At 39.1% G+C, this 22,761-nt stretch overlaps 1 protein-coding gene and 1 non-coding gene across 3 annotated transcripts in view; one reads left to right on the forward strand and one right to left on the reverse strand.

Moving 5' to 3' along the window:
- The window catches only part of HELB (DNA helicase B), a 49,920-nt gene that overhangs the window by 19,041 nt on the left and 8,118 nt on the right, over window positions 1-22,761 (forward strand). For both annotated transcript variants that reach the window (XM_066258204.1, XM_066258205.1), the window contains 7 exons: window positions 325-499; window positions 2,958-3,099; window positions 5,285-5,439; window positions 9,462-9,543; window positions 9,980-10,039; window positions 11,340-11,568; window positions 16,753-16,896. In XM_066258204.1, the coding sequence (XP_066114301.1) occupies window positions 325-499; window positions 2,958-3,099; window positions 5,285-5,439; window positions 9,462-9,543; window positions 9,980-10,039; window positions 11,340-11,568; window positions 16,753-16,896 (987 nt within the window). The remainder of the gene's footprint in view (window positions 1-324; window positions 500-2,957; window positions 3,100-5,284; window positions 5,440-9,461; window positions 9,544-9,979; window positions 10,040-11,339; window positions 11,569-16,752; window positions 16,897-22,761) is intronic.
- Window positions 16,441-16,547, reverse strand: LOC136327835 (U6 spliceosomal RNA). Its single transcript, XR_010729896.1, has one exon. It is a non-coding gene; the product is annotated as a U6 spliceosomal RNA (small nuclear RNA).

Consider the following 22,761-nt stretch of genomic DNA (forward strand, 5'->3'; position numbering starts at 1 on the left):
AAGAGGTGCCCCTCCCAGAAGTGCAGCGGGGGCCGGATAAATGGCCTTTGGGTGCCACATGCGGCCTGCGGGGCTGTATTTTGGGGAGCCCTGCACTAAGTAGTCATTAGAAAGCACTTTTCTGAATTATTTGATCTTCGTTTGATTTCAGATTTCTTTGGTCTGTGTCTTCTGTGTATTCATATCTGTAACTTCCGTGTTCTCTATTTCTTTAGTCTTTTCCCCTATGCTACTTTCCCTATACTTTATGAGTTTTGTTTTAAAATAACATGTAATTTTTTTTTGGTAAATTTTATAACCTGAACTTAGATATTTTACTTGTAGGTCAATTATAGCTTTTATTTATGGGAGAAAAGAACGAACAAGAACAGTCCATGGAAATTTTCTTCGGTTCGAGTTCTGGTTGTTGACGAAGGGAGTCTGGTATCTGTTGGAATCTTCAAATCTGTTTTAAAATTATTGCTTGAGCACTCCAAACTTTCTAAGCTTATTATCCTTGGTAAGTTAAAATATTGTAGGAATTTTCACTGTTTTAGTTCAAAGCATTGTCATCAAGTGACTGTTTATACAATTTCACTGCTTTAATATCCATATCCTAGAGGTGGGGAGTCCTTTGTCAGAGCTCATACTAAAACTACACTAGTTCAATTTGACCACTCGCTTTAGCAGTTTGGGTGGTTCTTTGATTTGGTCAGATATTAGCAGGCTAGGATATGAGTGAAATAGAGTTGTGAGGGACTACTATGTATTGATCCTCTGATGACTATTAAAATGGTAAAAATGTCACAGACTCAGAGTAAATCAAGATGTAGATTTTGGAAATAATAAAATGTCTGACTTATAGACCTCTTAAAAGTAATTTTATGATTTTAAGCTAATAAATCTAATTAGACCTTACTAGACTGTTAAGTCCTTTCCAATTTCAGTGAGATTCAGTTAGAATCTATTGGGTATATACTGTTCTATAGACTATGTGGTTTAATGGAGGAAAAAATAGAATTACAGTATGAGAATCAAATTATATATGTAATTTTTTAGATATTTGAAGATATTTTATAAATAGTTGATTCTATTAAGTTCAAGCTCCTCATCTTTTATGCAGAAAATACTTTTTCTTATCTGTATGGTTGGTTGGTTGGTTTGTTTAACATCAAAAGATTTTTTTATCATTTTTTAAAATTAAATTTAATGCAGTGACATTGATAAATCAGGGTACATACGTTGAGAGAAAAACATCTCCAGATTATTTTGACATTTGATTATGCTATATACCCCTCACCCAAAGTCAAATGTCTTCCGTCACCTTCTATCTGGTTTTCTTTGTGCCCCTCCCCTCCCCCACCCCCTCAAAAGATTTTTAATAAAGAAAAATGTTATTATTACCTTACTAGAATTTATCTGTTGTCAAATGCATTGGCATTGTTTATTTGTATTTTATATGTTTATTTTATTAATTTGAGGCCATAGATTCTTTCATATTTCATAAGACATTAAGCAGGATTGAATAAATACCAGCTATATAAGGCCTGTTTTTTTTCTTTACATGTTAGCCAAAATATGTCTTTGCACAGTTTGCCTGTGGTTATAGGTATGAAAGAAGTTTGATTCAGATATATATATATTTTTTTGTATTTTTCTGAAGTTGGAAATGGGGAGGCAGTCAGACAGACCCCCGCATGCGCCCGACCGGGATCCACCCGGCATGCCCACCAGGGGGCAATGCTCTGCCCATCTGGGGCATTGCTCTGTTGCATTCAGAGCCATTCTAGCGCCTGAGGCAGAGGCCATAGAGCCATCCTCAGCGCCCGGGCCAACTTTGCTCCAATGGAGCCTTGGCTGCGGGAGGGGAAGAGAGAGACAGAGAGGAAGGAGAGGGGGAGGGGTGGAGAAGCAGATGGGCGCTTCTCCCATGTTCCCTGGCTGGGAATCGAACGGCTGACGCTCTACCACTGAGCCAACCGGCCAGGGCCTGATTCAGATTTTAACCTTATTGTGTTATTGCTATTTTTTAAATATCTTATATGGTTTAATCTTAATGATATTTTTTTGTGTGGCAGAGACGGACAGGCAGGAAGGGAGAGAGATGAGAAGCATCAATTTTTCATTGCGGCTCCTTAGTCTCTTTAGTTGTTCATTGATTGCTTTCTCATATATGCTTTGACCAGGAGGGGCTACAGCACAGCAAGTGACCCCTTGCTCAAGCCAGCAACCCTAGGCTGAAGCAAGTGACCTTGGGCTTCAAGCCAGCGACCATGGGGTCATGTCTGTGATTCCATGCTCAAGCCAGCGACCTCACACTCAAGCTGGATGAACCTTTGCTCAAGCCTTGGGGATTTGAACCTGGGTCCTTGACGTCCCAGTCCAACGCTCTATCCACTGCTCCACAACCTGGTCAGGCTTGTTAAACTTTTTTTTTTTTTTTTTCTATTTTTCTGAAGCTGGAAACGGGAGAGACAGTCAGACAGACTCCCGCATGCACCCGACTGGGATCCACCCGGCACGCCTACCAGGGGCGACGCTCTGCCCACCAGGGGGCGATGCTCTACCCCGACCAACCACTCCAGCGCCTGGTGCAGAGGCCAAGGAGCCATCCCCAGCGCCCAGGCCATCTTTGCTCCAATGGAGCCTCGGCTGCGGGAGGGGAAGAGAGAGAGAGGAAGGAGGGGGGGTGGAGAAGCAAATGGGCGCTTCTCCTATGTGCCCTGGCTGGGAATCAAACCCGGGTCCCCTGCACACCAGGCCGACGCTCTACCGCTGAGCCAACCGGCCAGGGCCTTGTTAAACATTTTTAAGTACTTATTGTTCTCAAGTCATTTTACACATAGATTTTTTTAGCTTTTTTCTCAGAGTAACTGTTTATAATGATAGCACATATCAGTAAGGAGAAATAAAATAATTCCTAAATTTCAAGATCCCAGTTACTAAAACCTACTGTTTCTATTTCCCTCCCCTTTCAGGTGATATTAGACAGTTACCCAGCATTGAACCTGGTAACTTGCTGACAGATCTTTTTGATACTTTTAAGTCAAGAAGTTGTGCTATTGAACTAAAGACAAACCACAGAGCAGAATCTGAGCTTATTGTGGACAACGCCACAAGGTATACTATAACTACAACTTTGCATTTTCTCTCTGTTATATTAGAAATAAAAGGTTAAAAACATACATATTAGCTTTTGAGTTAGGGTGGTTCAGTGCAGTACGCTTATTTACTATTATTCTCAAACCTATCCTTCAGATACACACACACACAAACACACACACAAATTTTTTGCCTCATAATTAGAAAAACAAAGTTAGTATTTTTTATTACGGTCCCATAATGAAATTTAAAAATGAATGTGTTTTCCTGATTTAAAAAGTGTACTTTTGAATTAAAGTTGTATCAAGCTTAGAGGCTAGAATAAGCTCAAGGGGAACAGAGACTTAGACATGAGTTCAGTTGAGTTCAAGGGAGAATTGGGGAAAAGAGTTCCCATAATTATTGTAAGAAAACCCAAAGCAAAATAAACAAATATGACATTTAATCCTTCATGAGTTCTGGTAGCATCCATGACATATTAATCTTCTTAAAGTAAAGAAGAACCCTTCTTTTCCCTTAGTGTTTGCATAAATCTTTAGAGTGATCTTTTATAATAGATATTATAGGACTACTAAGAGACTGTTTTATGCATTGGACAAAATTTATCTCTTTGACTCTCTTTTATAAGATGTTTTTGTTGCTTGAACATTTCCTTGTTCAGCTATCGGCAGAAACTAGAACATTAAACCTACTTTGTCTATGCCAGTGGTTCTCAACCTTTCTAATGCCGTGACCCAATACGGTTCCTCATGTTGCAGTGACCCTGAACCAAAAAATAATTTTGGTGGCTACTTCATAACTGTAATTTTGCTACAGTTATGATTCAGAATGTAAATACCTGATATGCATTATATATTTTCCGATGGCTTTAGGCGACCCCGCCGGGGTCACGACCCACAGGTTTAGAACCGCTGGTCTATGCCCTTGTCTGCTCTGGATAGAATAGTGGGAGTAGAGGAAGAATCAATAAGAATAGAGTAGATGATGTAGGTTTGTATTAAAACATTAAGAAAAAAAATGCAGTTGGATGTGTAATACTCTTTTCCTGTAATACCTCTGCGCATTTGGGGGATATTGGTAGATGACTGGTCATATTGAAGTGTAAACATCCTTGGAGATTCTAAAGCACATTAGACTTCTTAGAACTCAGTTTTATCCGAAATTTAGGAATGCCGTTTAGTAACCCTTTTGATACCATTTGGGCTGAGCTGTGCTTCTTTCGTCATTTCTTCTTAATCATCACCAATTATTTAGTGACAGAAGGATCCCAGTGATACCAGGGAAAAGATCCTTGTTATAGGAATATGTTACCTATCCTGGGTTAGAAGCAAAATAGGAAATTCATGATGATTCTCAATCTCCAGAAATTAAATCTGGGACATTTCCAGCAGGGACAGACTTCTTTCTCCTTTTCTCCCTTTCAGCTGTGTGGGGAAGGGTCGAAGATGACATGGTAGGGTACCACTACCTTTGGTAACCGGGGTAACCAGGGTGCTATTAGGTCTTCAAGGAGTCAGTTGTCTTCCACATTTCCAAGGACTGACTCTATTATGTCAAGGCACTTCCCCTTGCTCTGTTTCTTGATACAATTTGCTAATCTTGAGAAATGAACTGAAGGGGAGGAGGAGGGAATAGAAGCAAAGAGAAGATGTGGATATTTGGTTCAATTGGGAAAATGAGGCCATACATATGAAGAAAGGGGAAGAGATCAAGTAAACATATGGATAAGCCTCCAAAGTGTCCCAAGTAGTTTAAATAGAAAAGGGTAAGTAGCTAAATGGGCGCAGATTGGCTGCCTAGCTCTCCGGCTTCTTGTGTCTGTGGCCCTGGGCCATCCATTACAGTTGACTAAGTCTCATGTTGCTCACCTATGAAATGAGGATATTTACATACCTTGTATGGTTCTTTGCTGTTTGGAAAAAAGTAGGTCAAGTTCTCAGAATGGTACTTAGTAAATTCTGTGACAATATTTTCCAATGTTTTTAATTTGCTAAGGGGTGGGGATAATAGCTAAATGTAACATTATGGTTGTGCTAATTCTATTTTGAAACTCATTTACTATATATAATGCATATATGGATAGCGTGTTTACCCTATTTATCTATTAACATATTAATTATTGTAATGACATTATCTCTGATCATATATGCAGATACATTTTTGGATATTAAGGTTCTTGGTATATTATTTTACCCTCTTTAAGAATCTCAAATCGTCAATTTCCAAAATTTGATGCAGAGCTGATTATCTCTGATGATCCAATATGCCCCGTCTCATTACAAGATAAAACGTTCATTTTTGTGAGACTCCCAGAAGAGGATGCTAGTTCTCAGTTATCGAAAAGTAGTCATCACCCTTGTAAGTACAAACTTTTGTGTTATATAAGGTTGAATGTTTCATTTTGTGATCTAGTTATTAAATGACTAGTTATAATTTTATTTTATGGTAAAAATGGAAAATAAACTTATTTATTAATCATCAAAAGCAGATTACCCTAGGATTTTATAAAGAAGTAAGCTCTTGTCACATATATATTAAGGACTCAAATATTCATTGAGTGAATAAATGGATATATATGATTAGTTTAAAAAGCAAAGCTTCAGTGATTCAAGTTTATTTAGGAGGAAGCATGTCTTTTTTTTAGTTTTTATTTTTAAATTTTACTTAGAGGAGGGGAGGCAGAGAGACAGACAGACTCCTGCATGTGCCTCTGACCCAGATCCACCTGGCAAGCCTACTAGTGCTCTGCCCATCGGGAGCCCTTGCTCTGTTGCTGAGCCATTTGTTTAGCACCTGAGGAGGAGGCCACAGAGCCATTCTCAGCACCCAAGACCAAGTTGCTCGAACCAGTCGAGCCATGGCTGCAGGAGGGGAAGAGAAAGAGAGAGAGAGAGAGAGAGAAAGAAAGAAAGAAAGGTGGAAAAGCAGATGGTTGCCTCTCTTATGTGCCCTGACCAGGAATCAAACCTGAGACTTCCACTCGCCGGGCCAGTGCTCTACCACTGAGTCAACTGACCAGGGCCAGTAGGCATGTCTTAATGAAATTTTCTTTTGTAGCAGTTTGAAAAGTACATGCATTTGTTATTTTGAGTATATTTGTGAAATAAAAATAGTGGCTGTCAACTGTTGCCAAGTTGAGTCCCAATATTTCTGTTCTATTTATTATTAAATGGACAAGTATCACTGCTAATGATGGGTGTTAGGATGACATTATGACAAGGTTGAGAAAGAGCATGGTATAGGAGATCCTCACTGTTATGTCTATGATCCATGTCACCATCACTTAATCATTTATAAAATTGGAATCACAGTCACAGTGCCTGTGGAGCTGTTGTAAGGGTTGAGAGCATTCATCAGTTTTGAGGCAGTACATAAACGTTATTTTTTTAAATGAATAATGGATATTAAATTACCTATTGCAAATTAACCTATTTAAATAGATTAAACCTTTTGGTCTTTATTTCTATTATAAACTTACTTAGCAAACTTTTAAAAAAGTATAATGGTATACTCAGAATTGAATTAGTAAAAATTTAAATGATTATTATTGATGATTTATTGCCACAGTTCTTAAAGGTATAGCCTTTCTACTTAGCTGCTTTCACTGTGTGTGTGACTTAAGTGACAGGACTTGACCCTTAAGCTTTTCTTATGTTGTGTGTATCACCCATCTTAGAATCCTTGGGTTAGAATTCATTCACTTAGTACAGTATTTTTTTTTCTTTTTAATACATAATCTTCTATAAATGCCTTTAGGTTTCTTTTGACTATAAAAATAATTTATCTTCCTTGAAAAGAGTCAAATGATACAGAAATATTTGAAGTAAAAATTAATATTTCTCTGTAATCTTTCTTTTGCTTTTTTCCTCAACAGCCCTGTAAGGTCACATGCACAGTGAGGCCTTGGTGTTTATCCTTTTAAACATTATATCCAACACAAACATATATTATTTATTTTAGATTTACATAAATTAGATTATAAGACGCATACTGTTTTGTGATGTTTTACTATATCGTGGATAATGAATAGATAATATTTATTGTCACAACAGATTGGATAACAGTGGGTGCTAGTGCAGATGAAGAAAATGAAACTTCAATGGTTAAGTAACTTGGCTTCTTTGCTACGCCATTTAGATCTAACTAAAATATGGTTAATTTTATTTCTGGCACCTATTCTTTACATTAGTAAAAATGTACTTAAAAACTGTCTGTTTTAGAATGGTACCAGAGCTTAACCGATGCTGTTTTTCTATCTTAACTACAGACCTTAGCTGGAAAATTAGTCTCTTTAAAAGAATTAAATAAATATTCCTTAGTGAAGCATATAGTATTTTTTCATTAATAATTGTTATTGAGTAAATTATTCTCATTATTGCAGAGTACAAAGATCTAAGATAGACTTCGTAGCTGGGTTACAATTCTAGACATGTTAAAATGTGAGAAAAACATGTCTTAGGATCAATGAAATTCATTGTGCATATTGAAATGCTGTAGGTGCTGATCTGTGAAAAGTAGAGAGAGAAAAAAGCAAAGAGCAGAATAGCGTGATCCTGTACATGTGGAAGGAAGCAGCATTCCCTGAGACCTTGGGAAATTCCTGTTCTGGAAGGCCAGGGGTGGCTGGGGTATTGGCCATTTTTTAGTGATAATCCTGCCTTCAACTAAAAAATGAAGTGCCCAGCTATCAAATAATTTACTCTTCCTTGAACAAGGCGTCACAGAGCCTGGGCTCTTTCATTCTGCTGTGATTCATCTGCTTTGAGGGAAGGGCACACAAGCCTGAGATGTTCTTACCCAAATTTTTGTATCTGTTCTCTCATGAGTAGTGTTAGCTGTTTTGTAGTATTGCTAAGAGAGATTAGAGGAAGCATCCTTCTCTGTGCTCTCAGGAAGGACAAGTTGTAAGTGGATGTCATCATAGTCAGTGATCTGAGCTCTAAAGCAGGAGTCCAGCCACCCTACCCCATTGGGAAAATCACTTTTGCTTCCAAAAGCCTCTATTTCTCATTCATAACAAGGATGTGATTAGCGGTGATAGTCAAACTATTTTCTAGCTTCACTCTTGGAGTAGATGCCCCTGTTGTACCAGGGTTAAGCTTTTAGGTGCTGAATTGTGGGGAAGTCCAGAGGTTCTGGCGGGAGGAAGACATGATTGGAGTGAGGATGGAGTATTGTGATGTTTGGGGAGTAACTATCTTTTAGCCATTATGTAAGTAAGTATCTCAGTATTTTATACTGAGCCCTGGCTGGTTGGCTCAGTGGTGGAGCTCTGGCCTGTCATGTTAATGTTCTGGGTTTGATTCCCGGTCAGGGCACACAGGAGAAGTGCCCATCTGCTTCTCTCCCCTTCCCTCTCTGCCTTCTCTCTCTCTTCCCCTCCTGTAGCCATGGCTTGATTGGTTCGAGTGCATCAGCCTGGGTGCTGAGGGTGGCTCCTGGAGCCTCAGCATCAGATGCTAAAAATAGTTTGGTTGTGAGCATGGCCCCAGATGAGCAGAGCGTCAGCCCCAGGGAGTGGTTGCCAGGTGGATTCCGGTCAGGCCACATGTAAAATTCTGTCTCTCTATCTCTTTTCCTCTCACTTTGAAAAGAAGAAAAAAATATGTTATATTGGTACAAATCCACTAAATATCAGCCTTGGACATGATAATATGTGCCTCATATGAGTGTTAAGATTAAATTAAAAAACAGGCAGAGCAATACTCAAAGTATAACTTACTACTACTAGTACCACCAAAAGTTAAAACAGAAAGAAGTCCTTTTTTTTAAGTGAGAGGACAGGAGATAGACTCCCATGGATCCACCTGGCAACCCCCGTCTGGGCCTGATGCTCTCCTCAGTGCCTGAGGCTGATGCTTGGACCAACTAAACCACTGGCTACGGGAGGGGAAGAGGGAGAGAAAGGGGAGGAGGAGGAGAAGAGAAGCAGATGGTCGCTTCTCATGTGTGCCCTGACCAGCGACCGAGCTTGGGATGTCCACACGCTGGGCCGACGTTCTGTCCACTGAGCCAACTGGCCAGGGTCCAGAAGTCTTACATTAGTAATTCTGTTCCATATTTTGTCTGCTTGCTCATATTTTAAATTGAGCATTCACAAACCGTCAGTGACTATACAGTGATTGTATTACATATTAGGAGCTGTCCTGGCTTGTGGCAGACTCTCTGCAAAGGACAGGGTGTCTAGAACCCTTGTTTCCATTTTCTCCTCTATTGCTCTGGCTGCTGTAGGCAGAGGTCGTGTTCCTGTGGTTACTTGTATTCCATGTGGTGAGATGTTTCCCGCACCCCTTAGCAGGAGTTCTGAATCCGTTTCTCCATAGAAACAATATTGTAGTTTGGTGCTTTTCTGTGTTAACTTTTTTCTTTTTAATTGTCAGATTTATATTCTGCTGTTAGAACCTTACTCAAAGAAAATGACCTACAACATGCAGAAACATCACAATTTATTGCATTTAGAAGGTAAAGCATTTACAATATTTTAACATTTCAAATCTAGCTTTTAAATCTTATTATATATATTTAATATATATATAAATATATAATAAATCTTATTATATATAATTAATATATATATATAAATAGATACCATTTGAAAGAGTCTCTTCAGGTTCATCACTTTAATTCTTTCTCTTATTTTTAAGTATTTCTTTCTTAGACATATATCATATATGGCAGTTTCTAAACAGGGTTCTTTCTACAAAATATTGTATTTGGAAAATCACAGGAAATCTGAATGGAACAAAGTCTTATTATGTTAAGATCAAATTTACAAAATACATTTTCAGGAGAAGTCCTGGAGACTTTTATAGAATCCAGTATGTCATAACTGTTGGTAACAGAAATAAGCACAAAACAAATTCTATGGAGGTGACCCTTGCATTTTCATGTGTTTCAGGCAAGACTGCGATGTCATCAATGCTTGCTGTTGCAAGCACTACACGGGCCACCTAATCAAGTGAGCACAAAGAACTGAAACCTGGAGGATAGCCCTTTCTTGATTCGGTGTTCTTTTGTTTGTTTTGACACTTTTATCACTGTACCTGTGTATCTAAAAATTGTTTTTCCCCCATTTATGGTGTAAGATGATCTCTTCGATTAAATATATGTCCTTAGGAATTGACTTTTTCTTTTTAATGATTATTTTACTGATTTGAGAGAGAGAGAGAGAGAGAGAGAGAGAGAGAGAAACATTGATCTGTTCTTTCAAGTGCCCTGACCAGGGATTGAACTGGGATCCTCTGCACTTTGGGACAGTGTTGTAACCAACTGAACTACCTGGCTAGGGCAGGAATGGACTGTTTGATAACCAATGTAATAAGAAAAACAAAGATAGAATTTTCCTTGTTTCCAGGTTGGTGGACTCAAACTTTTCTAAGATGAGTGTGGAGAATTCAGGACAGTTTTTCAAATGATAATGTATTAGTGTAGTGTGTCCAAGAACCTTAGCAGCAGGCTGCCTGCAGAGAGCACCGCGGTGGACACAGATCAGAGAAATACTTACACTCTACACACAGGAAAAATTAACTCTAATCTGTTGCATTTATGAACACCAAGTATTTATTAAGTGCAGAGAATTCAGAGATGTGTTAGTTGAGGGAAAACACACAGAAAAACCATGTTAGGTAGCCTAATAAAGGGTTTATAAACACAAGATTGGAGCCATGCAAGCTGGGCCCCTGTGACTGTGATCTTGAGTAGGTAACTTCACCTTTCCAGTGTGTCAAAGCGGATACTTACACAGAATTTCCTCAGAGCATTGTAGTAAAGACCAAACGAAATAATATACCTAAAGCACTTATTGCAATAACTAGTATATTGTCAGCATTTATTCAATTAGCTATTATTTTAATAAGTTATTATTATTATAGTGGAAATGTGTATAAGTGCCGTAGGACCTGAAATAGGATAGTGATAAAAGTGATTGGAGGACAGGATAAATTTGAGAGGTAGAGTCAGTAAGATTTTTGGTGACTTTTAGAATGTAGAGGGCAAGAGAGACATCAGCATTTATGCCAGACTTTAAACAGAGAGTTTGGCTGGGCAGTGGTCGTGAGTTTGAGGTGGTACAGAGAGAAGAGGTGATCAGACTGCACCCGCGGGAGCCCAGTTTCTTGTGGAATTTTGGATGATGAAAGGGGAGTCAAGAAAGTGGGGAAACTGTTTTGAGCATTGAATTGGATCTGGGTGGAAGTTAATGATTAAATAATCTGAAATTAAAATTTTCTACAATGACTTATTATCATTTTCTAACACAGAGACCATCAGAATAGACTTATATTTGGAGTTGGTGATAAAATTTGTTGTACCAAGAATGCATATCTCTCGGACTTACTGCCTGAAAATACCTTGAACAGTCAGCAAAATAATGAACTAGAGGCGAGTGGTGAAGATTTTGATGGTATTCCTCATGGTGCTGCTAAAAATAAGCATGACTTTGAACACGGTATTCGACTCTGCAATGGAGAAATATTTTTCATAAGAAAAGTAAGTGGTAACAGAAAGATAGTACCTTTTTACCTGTTAGAGATCCAGTCATATCAGAATTGACATTCTTCTTCCATAATTTTTTGTGAAGGATTTTTACATCCATATTTGAGGGATATTGGTTTATGGTTTTCTAGTAATATCTGGTCTGAGTTTGGTGTCAGAGTGGTGCTGGCTTCATAAAATGAGTTGGGAAGTATTTTTTCTATAAGATTTTCTGGAAGACTTGGTTAAAAAACATTTCAGTAAGCTTGAAATGCTTGAGTAACAAAAACAAGGAACAAATGAAACATATTTTATAAAGCATCATTTCCTTGGCTGCTGCTTAAATATAGAAACTGTAGAAGTGGTCACCTTCAATTTTTTCTCATTGTATAAACACCCTCTTAAACTTCTAAGCTTCTTATTTAAAAGCAGTGAGGGAAAGTGGTTTTTACACAGGGTATATGCAGATCTACTTAGTCAGTACAAGAAATGAAATGTATAGACTTTGAAATAGGAAAGACAACATAGACTGTTTTCCAGAGTCAAATTTGGTTAAGTTTCAAGAACCGAAAACTTCCATTTATATTTATTAAATTATTATTATTATTTTTAATTATACTTTTATTTTTTTAATGGGGCGACATCAATAAATCAGGTTACATATATTCAAAGATCAACAAGTCCAGGTTATATTGTCTTTCAATTATGTTGCATACCCATCACCCAAAGTCAGATTGTCCTCTGTCACCTTCTATCTAGTTTTCTTTGTGCCCCTCCCCCTCCCCCTTTCCCTCTCCCTTTCCCCCCTCCCCCCGTAACCACCACATTCTTATCAATGTCTCTTAGTTTCACTTTTATGTCCCACCTACGTATGGAATAATGCAGTTCCTGGTTTTTTCTGATTTACTTATTTCACTTCGTATAATGTTATCAAGATCCCACCATTTTGCTGTAAATGATCCGATGTCATCATTTCTTATGGCTGAGTAGTATTCCATAGTGTATATGTGCCACATCTTCTTTATCCAGTCGTGTATTGACGGGCTTTTTGGTTGTTTCCATGTCCTGGCCACTGTGAACAGTGCTGCAATGAACATGGGGTTGCATGTGTCTTTACGTATCTATGTTTCTGAGTTTTTGGGGTATATACCCAGTAGAAGGATTACTGGGTCATAAGGTAGTTCTATTTTCAGTTTTTTGAGGAACCACCATACTTTCTTCCATATGGTTGTACTACTTTACATTCCCACCAATAGTGCATGAGGGTGCCTTTTTCTCCACAGCCTCTCCAACATTTGCTATTACCTGTCTTGTTAATAATAGCTAATCTAACAGGTGTGAGGTGGTATCTCATTGCAGTTTTGATTTGCATTTCTCTAATAACTAAAGAAGATGAGCATCTTTTCATATATCTGTTGGCCATTTGTACTTCCTCCTGGGAGAAGTGTCTGTTCATGTCCTCTTCCCATTTTTTTATTGGATTGTTTTTTTGTTTGTTGTTGAGTTTTATGAGTTCTTTGTATATTTTGGATATTAGGCCCTTATCTGAGCTGTTGTTTGAAAATATCATTTCCCATTTAGTTGGCTGTCTGTTTATTTTGTTGTCAGTTTCTCTTGCTGAGCAAAAACTTTTTAGTCTGATGTAGTCCCATTCATTTATCTTTGCCTTCACTTCTCTTGCCTTTGGAGTCAAATTCATAAAATGCTCTTTAAAACCAAGGTCCATGAGTTTAGTACCTATGTCTTCTATGTACTTTATTGTTTCAGGTCTTATATTTAGGTCTTTGATCTATTTTGAGTTAATTTTAGTACAAGGGGACAGACTGTAGTCAAGTTTCATTCTTTTGCATGTGGCTTTCCAGTTTTCCCAGCACCATTTATTGAAGAGGCTTTCTTTTCTCCATTGTATGTTCTTGGCCCCTTTATCGAAAATTATTTGACTATATATATGTGGTTTTATTTCTGGACTTTCTATTCTGTTCCATTGGTCTGAGTGTCTATTTTTCTGCCAATACCATGCTGTTTTGATTATCGTGGCTCTATAATATAGTTTGAAGTCAGGTATTGTAATGTCCCCAGCTTCATTGTTTTTCTTTAGGATTGCTTTGGCTATTCGAGGTTTTTTATAGTTCCATATAAATCTGATGATTTTTTTGTTCCATTTCTTTAAAAAATGTCATTGGAATTTTGATGGGAATTGCATTAAATTTGTATATTGCTTTGGGTAATATAGCCATCTTGATTATATTTATTCTTCCTAACCAAGAACAAGGAATATTCTTCCATCTCATTATATCTTTCTCGATTTCTCTTAACAATGGTTTATAGTTTTCATTATATAAGTCCTTTACATTCTTTGTTATGTTTATTTCTAAGTATTTTATTTTTTTTGTTGCAATTGTGAAGGGGATTATTCTTTTGAGTTCGTTCTCAGTTGTTTCATTGTTGGCATATAGAAAGGCTGTTGACTTTGGTATGTTAATTTTGTATCCTGCGACCTTACTGTATTGGCTTATTGTTTCTAGTAGTCTTTTTGTGGATTCTTTGGGGTTTTCGATGTATAGGATCATATCATCTGCAAAAAGTGATACCTTTACTTCTTCTTTTCCGATATGGATGCCTTTTATTTCTTTGTCTTGTCTGATTGCTCTGGCTAGAACCTCTAGTACCACATTAAATAAGAGTGGAGAGAGTGGACAACCCTGTCTTGTTCCTGATTTAAGGGGGAAAGCCTTTAGTTTAGTGCCATTTAATATGATGTTAGCTGATGGTTTATCATATATGGCCTTTATCATGTTGAGATATTTTACTTCTATACCCATTTTGTTGAGAGTCTTAAACATAAAATTGTGTTGTATTTTATCGAAAGCCTTTTCTGCGTCTATTGATAAGATCATGTGGTTTTTGTTCTTTGTTTTGTTGATATGGTGTATTATGTTAACCGTTTCACGTATGTTGAACCATCCTTGATATTCTGGGATGAATCCCACTTGATCATGATGTATTATTTTTTTAATATGTTGTTGTAGTATACTAGATTTGCTAGTATTTTGTTTAGTATTTTAGCATCTGTATTCATTAGAGATATTGGTCTGTAGTTTTCTTTCTTTGTGCCATCCTTGCCTGGTTTTGGTATGAGGGTTATGTTGGCCTCATAAAATGTGTTTGGAAGTATTGCTTCTTCTTCAATTTTTTGGAAGACTTTGAGTAGAATAGGAACCAAGTCTTCTTTGAATGTTTGATAAAATTCGCTGGTATAGCCATCAGGGCCTGGACTTTTATTTTTGGGGAGGTTTTTAATGGTTTTTTCTATTTCTTCTCTACTAATAGGTCTGTTTAGGCTATCTGCTTCTTCTTGACTCAGTCTAGGAAGGTTGTATTGTTCTAGGAATTTATCCATTTCTTCTAGATTGTTGAATTTAGTGGCATAAAGTTTTTCATAGTATTCTACAATAATTCTTTGTATATCTACGGTGTCCGTGGTGATTTCTCCTCTTTCATTTTGGATTTTGTTTATATGAGTTTTTTCTCTTTTTTCCTTGGTAAGTCTTGCCAAGGGTTTGTCAATTTTATTGATCTTTTCAAAGAACCAGCTCTTTGTTCTATTAATTTTTTCTATAGTTTTACTGTTCTCTATTTCTTTTATTTCTGCTCTGATTTTTATTATCTCCTTTCTTCGGCTGGTTTTGGGTTGTCTTTGTTCTTCTTTTTCTAGTTCCTTAAGGTGTGAAGTTAAGTGGTTCACTTGGGCTCTCTCTTGTTTGTGCATATATGCCTGAAGTGATATGAACTTCCCTCTAATCACTGCTTTTGCTGCATCCCATAGATTCTGATATGTCGTATTGTCATTTTCATTAGTCTGTATATATCTTTTGATCTCTGCACTTATTTCTTCTTTGACCCATTCATTTTTTAGAAGTATGTTGTTTAGTTTCCACAATTTTGTGGGTTTTCCCCCCTCTTTTTTGCAGTTGAATTCTAGTTTCAAGGCTTTATGATCAGAAAATATGCTTGGTACAACTTCGATTTTTCTGAATTTGCTGATGTTGTTTTTGTGGCCCAACATATGGTCAATTCTTGAGAATGATCCATGTACACTGGAGAAAAATGTATACTCAGTCACTTTGGGATGAAATGTCCTGTAGATGTCTATCATATCCAGGTGCTCTAGTGTTTTGTTTAAGGCCACTATGTCTTTGTTGATTCTCTGTTTGGATGACCGATCTAGAGCCGTCAGCGGTGTATTGAGGTCTCCAAGTATGATTGTATTTTTGTCAGTTTTTGTTTTAAGGTCAACAAGTAGCTGTCTTATATATTTTGGTGCTCCTTGGTTTGGTGCATATATATTAAGAATTGTTATGTCTTCTTGATTCAGTGTCCCCTTAGCCATTATTAAATGGCCATTTTTGTCTCTGAGTACTTTTGTTGTCTTGTAGTCAGCATTATCAGATATGAGTATTGCTACGCCTGCTTTTTTTTTGGATGTTATTTGCTTGGAGCATTGTTTTCCAGCCTTTCACTTTGAGTTTGTTTTTATCCTTGTTACTTAGATGAGTTTCCTGTAGGCAGCATACAGTTGGATTTTCTTTTTTAATCCATTCTGCTACTCTGTGTCTTTTTATTGGTGAGTTTAATCCGTTTACATTTAGTGTAATTATTGACACTTGTGAGTTCCCTATTGCCATTTTATAGATTGCTTTCTGTTAGTTTTGTGTCTTGTTTGATCCTTTTCTTTCGTTTTTCTATCTTTTGTTTTTATTTGGTTGTATTCCATACATCTTTCCACTGTTGCTATCTTTTTTATCTCATGTGCTTCTGTGGTGGTTTTTTCAATGGTGGTTACCTTTAAGTAATGAAAAGGGTTCCTACCCTGTTCATTGTAGCGCAAAAAATATGGAACGCTTCACGAATTTGCGTGTCATCCTTGTGCAGGGGCCATGCTAATCTTCTCTGTATCGTTCCAATTTTAGTATATGTGCTGCCAAAGCGAGCACTATTTGTTAAATTATTTATGTGTATACATATATTCAGTTTGTGCTCAAGCATAGGTTTTAAAGCCTTTTGGAGTTCTTAACGATGCTAATGAATATACATGCTTTTACTTACAAGATGCTTTCATTTTATGTTCAAGCCAACAATAGACTATCTTTACAGTGCATATTTGAAAACATACAGAATACTTCTTTATTTTGGTGACAGGATATAACTGATGTAACTCTTGGAAAGAGAAGATCTTTGACCATTAATAACATGGCTGGCTTGGAAGTAACTGTGGATTTTGGGAAACTGATGAAACATTGTCGCATACGACATGCATGGGCAAGAACTATTCACACTTTTCAGGTAAGATGGACATTTGTGAAGCTATTTAAGCCAACCCACAGAATACCTTATATCATTTTCTTCCTAATTTTTTATTTTATTTTATTTTATTTTATTTATTTATTTACAGGGACAGAGAGAGGGACAGATAGGGACAGACAGACAGGAACAGAGAGAGATGAGAAGCATCAATCATCAGTTTTTCGTTGTGACACCTTAGTTGTTCATCGATTGCTTTCTCATATGTGCCTTGACTGCGGGCCTTCAGCAGACTGAGGAACCCCTTGCTCGAGCCAGCAACCTTGGGTCCAAGCTGGTGAGCTTTGCTCAAGCCAGATGAGCCCGTGCTCAAGCTGGTGCGACTTTGGGGTCTTGAACCTGGGTCCTTCTGCATCCCAGTCCGATGCTCTATCCACTGCACCACTGCCTGGTCAGGCTCCTTCCTAATTTTTAATGGTTTAGTATATTTTTAAATTAGGAAACAGAATGCACAAAAGTGCAGAAAACACTATACAGACATAAACCTTTTACTCTTTATTGTTTCAGAACTCTCTTTCTTCAGGAAGTAAGGCATCATAGTTACAGCCTCATTCTTCAGGCCTTCCAGCCCCACCAGGGACAGAGGGGTCAGGGCCGGTGGGGCTGAGTTTGCCTCTTGTTTCAGTCTCCAGTATTACGTGGCATGGCAAGATTGCTGATCTTGTCTTTTGTTTAAAGTTTTGATATGTTGTTCATTGTGGATCTTTTTTGGTTTAAATTTTGATTTAAAAAATATTTTATTAAAATATTATCTTGATTGCTGAATTTCTTGACATGCTCTTAAAACTTTTTTTCTTTTTTTTCCTTATTTTTCCAAGTGAGAGGAGGGGAGCTAGAGAGACAGATTCCCACATGTGCCCCCACCAGGATCCACCTGGCTGCCCCCGCCTGGGGCCAATGCTCTGCCCAGCTGGGGCCATATTTGCAACTGAGCAACTTTTAGCACCTGAGGCAGAGGCTCCACGGAGCTATTCTCAGTGCCCTGGGCCGATGCACTTGAACCAATCTAGCCATGGCTGCGGGAAGGGAAGAAAGAGAAAGAGAGAATGGGGAGGGTGGAGAGAGAGTGGTGGAGAAGCCGATGGTCGCTTCTCTGTGTGCCCTGACAAGGAATCCACACGCTATACTGATGCTCTACCACTGAGCCAGCCGTCCAGGGCCCCTCTTAAATTTCATGTCCTAACCAGAAACCTCACTTTTGCCCTTGTCCCCTGCCTTTCCACCTTTCTCAGAATGACTTCTGCTCTGAATTTGTCCATTCATACAGAGACAAAGTTACCAAGGTTTACACAAATGATACTGTATTTTTGGGTTTTTTTGACAGAGACAAAAAGACCGAGAAAGGGACAGATAGGGACAGACAGCTATGAAGAGAGAGATGAGAAGCATCAATTCTTCATTGCGGCTCCTTAGACTCCTTAATTGTTCATTAATTGCTTTTTCAAATGTGCCTTGCCCAGGGGGTTTGCAACAGAGTGATCCCTTGCTCAAGCCAGCGACGTTGGGCTCAAACCAGTGACCATAGGGTGATGTCTATGATCCCATGTTCATGCCAGCGACCCCGTGCTCAAGATGGTGAGCTCGCGCTCAAGCTGGATGAGCCCACACTCAAGCCAGGGACCTCGGGGTTTTGAACCTGGGTCCTCGGTGTCCCAGTCTGACGCTCTATCCACTGCGCCACCACCTGGTTAGGCTGCATACACATTTTAATTATAAAGTTGGATGAGTTTTGACAAATATATCTACTTTTTTTAAAAGTTAATTTTATTTATTTTTCTTTTTAAAATTATTTTTATTTTAATTAAAAAAATTTAAATTTATTGTGTTGACATGGTTTTAAGTGTCCCACTCTATATATAAAAATTAATTTTAGAGAGAGAGAAGAAGGGAGGGAGAAAGAAAGAGAGAAGCATTGATGTGTTCCACTGATGTACAGAAGAGTTGGGGAGGTAGCAGGGAGAGCTCCCATATACCCTTCACTACCTTTCCTAATGCTAACATCTTATATAATTCTGGTATTTGTCAGAGTACGATTGGTACAATATTGTTAACAAAACTATGTACTTTATTTGGGTTTCACCAGTTTTTTCACTCTGCCTTTTTTCTGTTCTAGGATCTAATCCTGGACTGTATTGTATTTAGTGCAACTTAATTTAAGCTGTATTTTCATTTGAGTTCTTATGAGTTATTAGTGGCTTTGTTATTTATCTTATTGTTTTGAGTTCCCCTTTCTGATGTGGGAATATTGTTTTAATGATGAAGCTGCATCGACCTTCATTTTTTTTTTTTTTGGTATAGTATACCTTTCCATTCCAACAATTTTATTTTTAAATTTTTTATTTTTATTTTTCTGAAGCTGGAAACGGGGAGAGACAGTCAGACAGACTCCCGCATGCGCCTGACCAGGATCCACCCGGCATGCCCACCAGGGGGCAATGCTCTGTCCCTCCGGGCGTCGCTCTGTTGCAACCAGAGCCACTCCGGCGCCCGGGGCAGAGGCCAAGGAGCCATCCCCAGCGCCCGGGCCATCTTTGCTCCAATGGAGCCTCGCTGCGGGAGGGGAAGAGAGAGACAGAGAGGAAGGAGAGGGGGGGGGGTGGAGAAGCAGATGGGCGCTTCTCCTGTGTGCCCTGGCCAGGAATCGAACCCGGGACTTCTGCACGCCAGGCCGACGCTCTACCACTGAACCAACCGGCCAGGGCCTTCGACCTTCATTTTTTACTCAGCAAAATTTAGGTTAGCCTAAATCTTCTACTTGTAGGCAGACATTACTTAGAGTAGGTTTTTAACTTTTTTTAAGAGTATGGTGTTGTATTTAACTTACCCATCTCAGTTCTAAAAAGAATTTGAAATGGCTACAAAATTACTCACAATTCAGCATGATTTTTTTTTTTTAAAGAAATGGTATCAAGGGGGCAATAAAGGTGAGGATAGTAGAAGGGTTCCTGCAGGCATGGGTGGAGTGCTTACATGCACACCAGTCTATTTGCTTGCTAATGCAGACTACAGATTTGGCTTTAAGTTTCCAAAATAGGAAAGAAGCAATCAGCTGACTATTATGGAAAAAAAACACCAATTTTGAAGACATTCGATATTTCTGGCTGTGAGATCCTAGAGAAAATTCCTGGAGAAATCCCATGGTTCCTATCATGCTGAAAATTCTTTTTTTTTTTTTTTTTTTTTTTTTTTTTCATTTTTCTGAAGCTGGAAACAGGGAGAGACAGTCAGACAGACTCCCACATGCGCCCGACCGGGATCCACCCGGCACGCCCACCAGGGGCGATGCTCTGCCCACCAGGGGGCAATGCTCTGCCCATCCTGGGCGTCGCCATGTTGCGACCAGAGCCACTCTAGCGCCTGAGGCAGAAGCCAAGGAGCCATCCCCAGCGCCCGGGCCATCTTTGCTCCAATGGAGCCTTGGCTGCGGGAGGGGAAGAGAGAGACAGAGAGGAAAGTGCGGCGGAGGGGTGGAGAAGCAGATGGGCGCTTCTCCTATGTGCCCTGGCCGGGAATCAAACCCGGGTCCTCTGCACGCTAGGCTGACGCTCTACCGCTGAGCCAACCGGCCAGGGCATCATGCTGAAAATTCTTATCATTTAGTTCTGTGAAATTTCCTTGAGTAATTTCATTAAGATTTCTTGTCCCAAGTTTTCTCTGTTTTGTCTTTCTGGAACCTCTGTAGTGTTGGACCTCTAGAAGTGCTCATCTCAATTTTTTACCAGTCTCTTTACTTTCCATCTTGTTATCATTTTACTGTATTTTCTGATTTGAGATCTCCTCAGATTTATAGTTGACTTTTTGTGTTGTGTTTCTGGATGAATGAAGAGTGAAGGGGTCTCTATGATTACCAACAAGGTAATCATAAAGGTTGGAGTCAGTATGTCTAAGCGTTCCTCTTATTTCATGGTTGAAATAGCATCTCTTACCTCTAAGAACATTTCTGATTTTCTCATATCAGCATAGTTTGTTTCTTCCAAGTTCAGTTCGTTTCAACAAATATTTACTGAGTCTAACTTTGTTTTTGGTGCTTGGTATAGGTCAGTCCATGAAACTGACAAAGCTACCTGCCAGTGTGAAGATTGTGTTTGGTGGGAAGAGCACAGAGACAGACCCAACTGTAAAAAGTAAAAGTAAAGCACGTATTATGTTAGAAGGTGGTAAATGCTGTGGAAAGGGGGCAGAGCTGTGTGCAGTTGTAATTTTATTTTTAATTTTTGTATTTTTTGTATTTTTCTGAAGCTGGAAACGGGGAGGCAGTCAGACAGACTCGTGCATACGCCTGACCGGGATCCACCCTGCACGCCCACCAGGGGGCGATGCTCTGCCCATCTGGGGTGTTGCTCTGCTGCAACCAGAGCCACTCTAGCGCCTGAGGCAGATGCCACAGAGACATCCTCAGCACCCGGTCCATCTTTGCTCCAATGGAGCCTCGGCTGCGGGAGGGAAAGAGAGAGACAGAGAGGAAGGAGAGGGGGAGGGGTGGAGAAGCAGATGGGCGCTTCTCCTGTGTGCCCTGGCCGGGAATCGAACTCGGGACTCCTGCATGCCAGGCTGACGCTCTACCACTGAGCCAACCGGCCAGGCCTGCAGTTGTAATTTTAACTAGTGTGGGACTTTTTGAGAAGGTGGCATTTGAGCATAGACATGAAAGAGGTAAAGAGGTCAACTATGTGGGTATCTGGGAGAAGAGCTTCCTAGGTAGAAGGAAGAGCCAAGGTCACCGTTCTTACATGGGAGCCTGTCTGGCATATTTGAAGAACAGGAATAGCAAGGAGGCCAGTATGGGAATGTTAGGAGATAAAGTCAGAGAAGTAATGTGGGAAAAGGGGGGTGGAAGGATAGGGACCAGGTCACCTCCTTGGGCCTTCTAGGACTACATATATATTTATTATTCAGTGGAGTAGTTAAGTCTTGCCTACCACCTGTTTTTGTAAATAAACTTTTATTGGGACACAGCCACATTCATTTGTGTATTGGCTATGACTGCTTTTGCACTATACAGGAAGAGTTGAATAGTTGCTGTAGGTATTTTATGGCCTGCAAATTCTAAATATTCATTCTTTGATCCTTTACAGAAAAAATGTTTTTGGACCTCGCCCTAAAATCCATATAGACTTTCAGATTCTACAGCTATAAAATCATGAAGAGTATTAATGGTTTGTGTCTAGTCATGTAAGTTGTAAGTTTTAGGATAAATTTAGAGAATAGATGTAGATATAATTGAAATTAAAATTAGCATATAAAATGTGGCTCCTTAAGCAATTTGAGGTGGCCTGACCGGGCGGTGGTGCAGTAGATAGAGTGTCAGTCTGAGACACTGAGGACCCAGGTTCGAAACCCTGAGGTTGCCGGCTTGAGTGCGGGGTCATTGGCTTGAGCGAGGGGTTGCTGGTTTGAACAAGGGGTCACTGGCTCAGCTGGAGCCCCCCCCTTAAGGCACATATGAGAAAACAGTCCATGAATAATTAAGTGCCACACCCACGAGTTGATGCTTCTCATCTCTTTCCCTTCCTGTCTGTCTGTCCCTGTCTGTCCTTTCTCTCTCTCTCAAAAAAAAAGTTTTAAGTGTTAATGACTGAAGGAAGACTTAAAGAAATGGACATGATTTATAGCAGGTTATTAGGTGAAGTTAAGAGTCCATGTCCTGCTTTCTGAACACATGTTTTAATTTTTATTCAGTGAGACACTAATAAAGAAAAGTGAGCAAAATAGATGTGTTCCTGCCTTTACAGAGTGTACAGTCCATCGAGGAGTACAGTTTAGAAGTTCTATCCAGTCTAGTAAAAATTCTGTGACAGAGGAAGTATTGGGTGCTGGAAAGCACAGGGGTCAGGGCCCAGGGCCCAT

The sequence above is a fragment of the Saccopteryx bilineata genome, chromosome 2, assembly GCF_036850765.1.
Source record: "Saccopteryx bilineata isolate mSacBil1 chromosome 2, mSacBil1_pri_phased_curated, whole genome shotgun sequence".
Lineage (NCBI taxonomy): Eukaryota > Metazoa > Chordata > Mammalia > Chiroptera > Emballonuridae > Saccopteryx > Saccopteryx bilineata.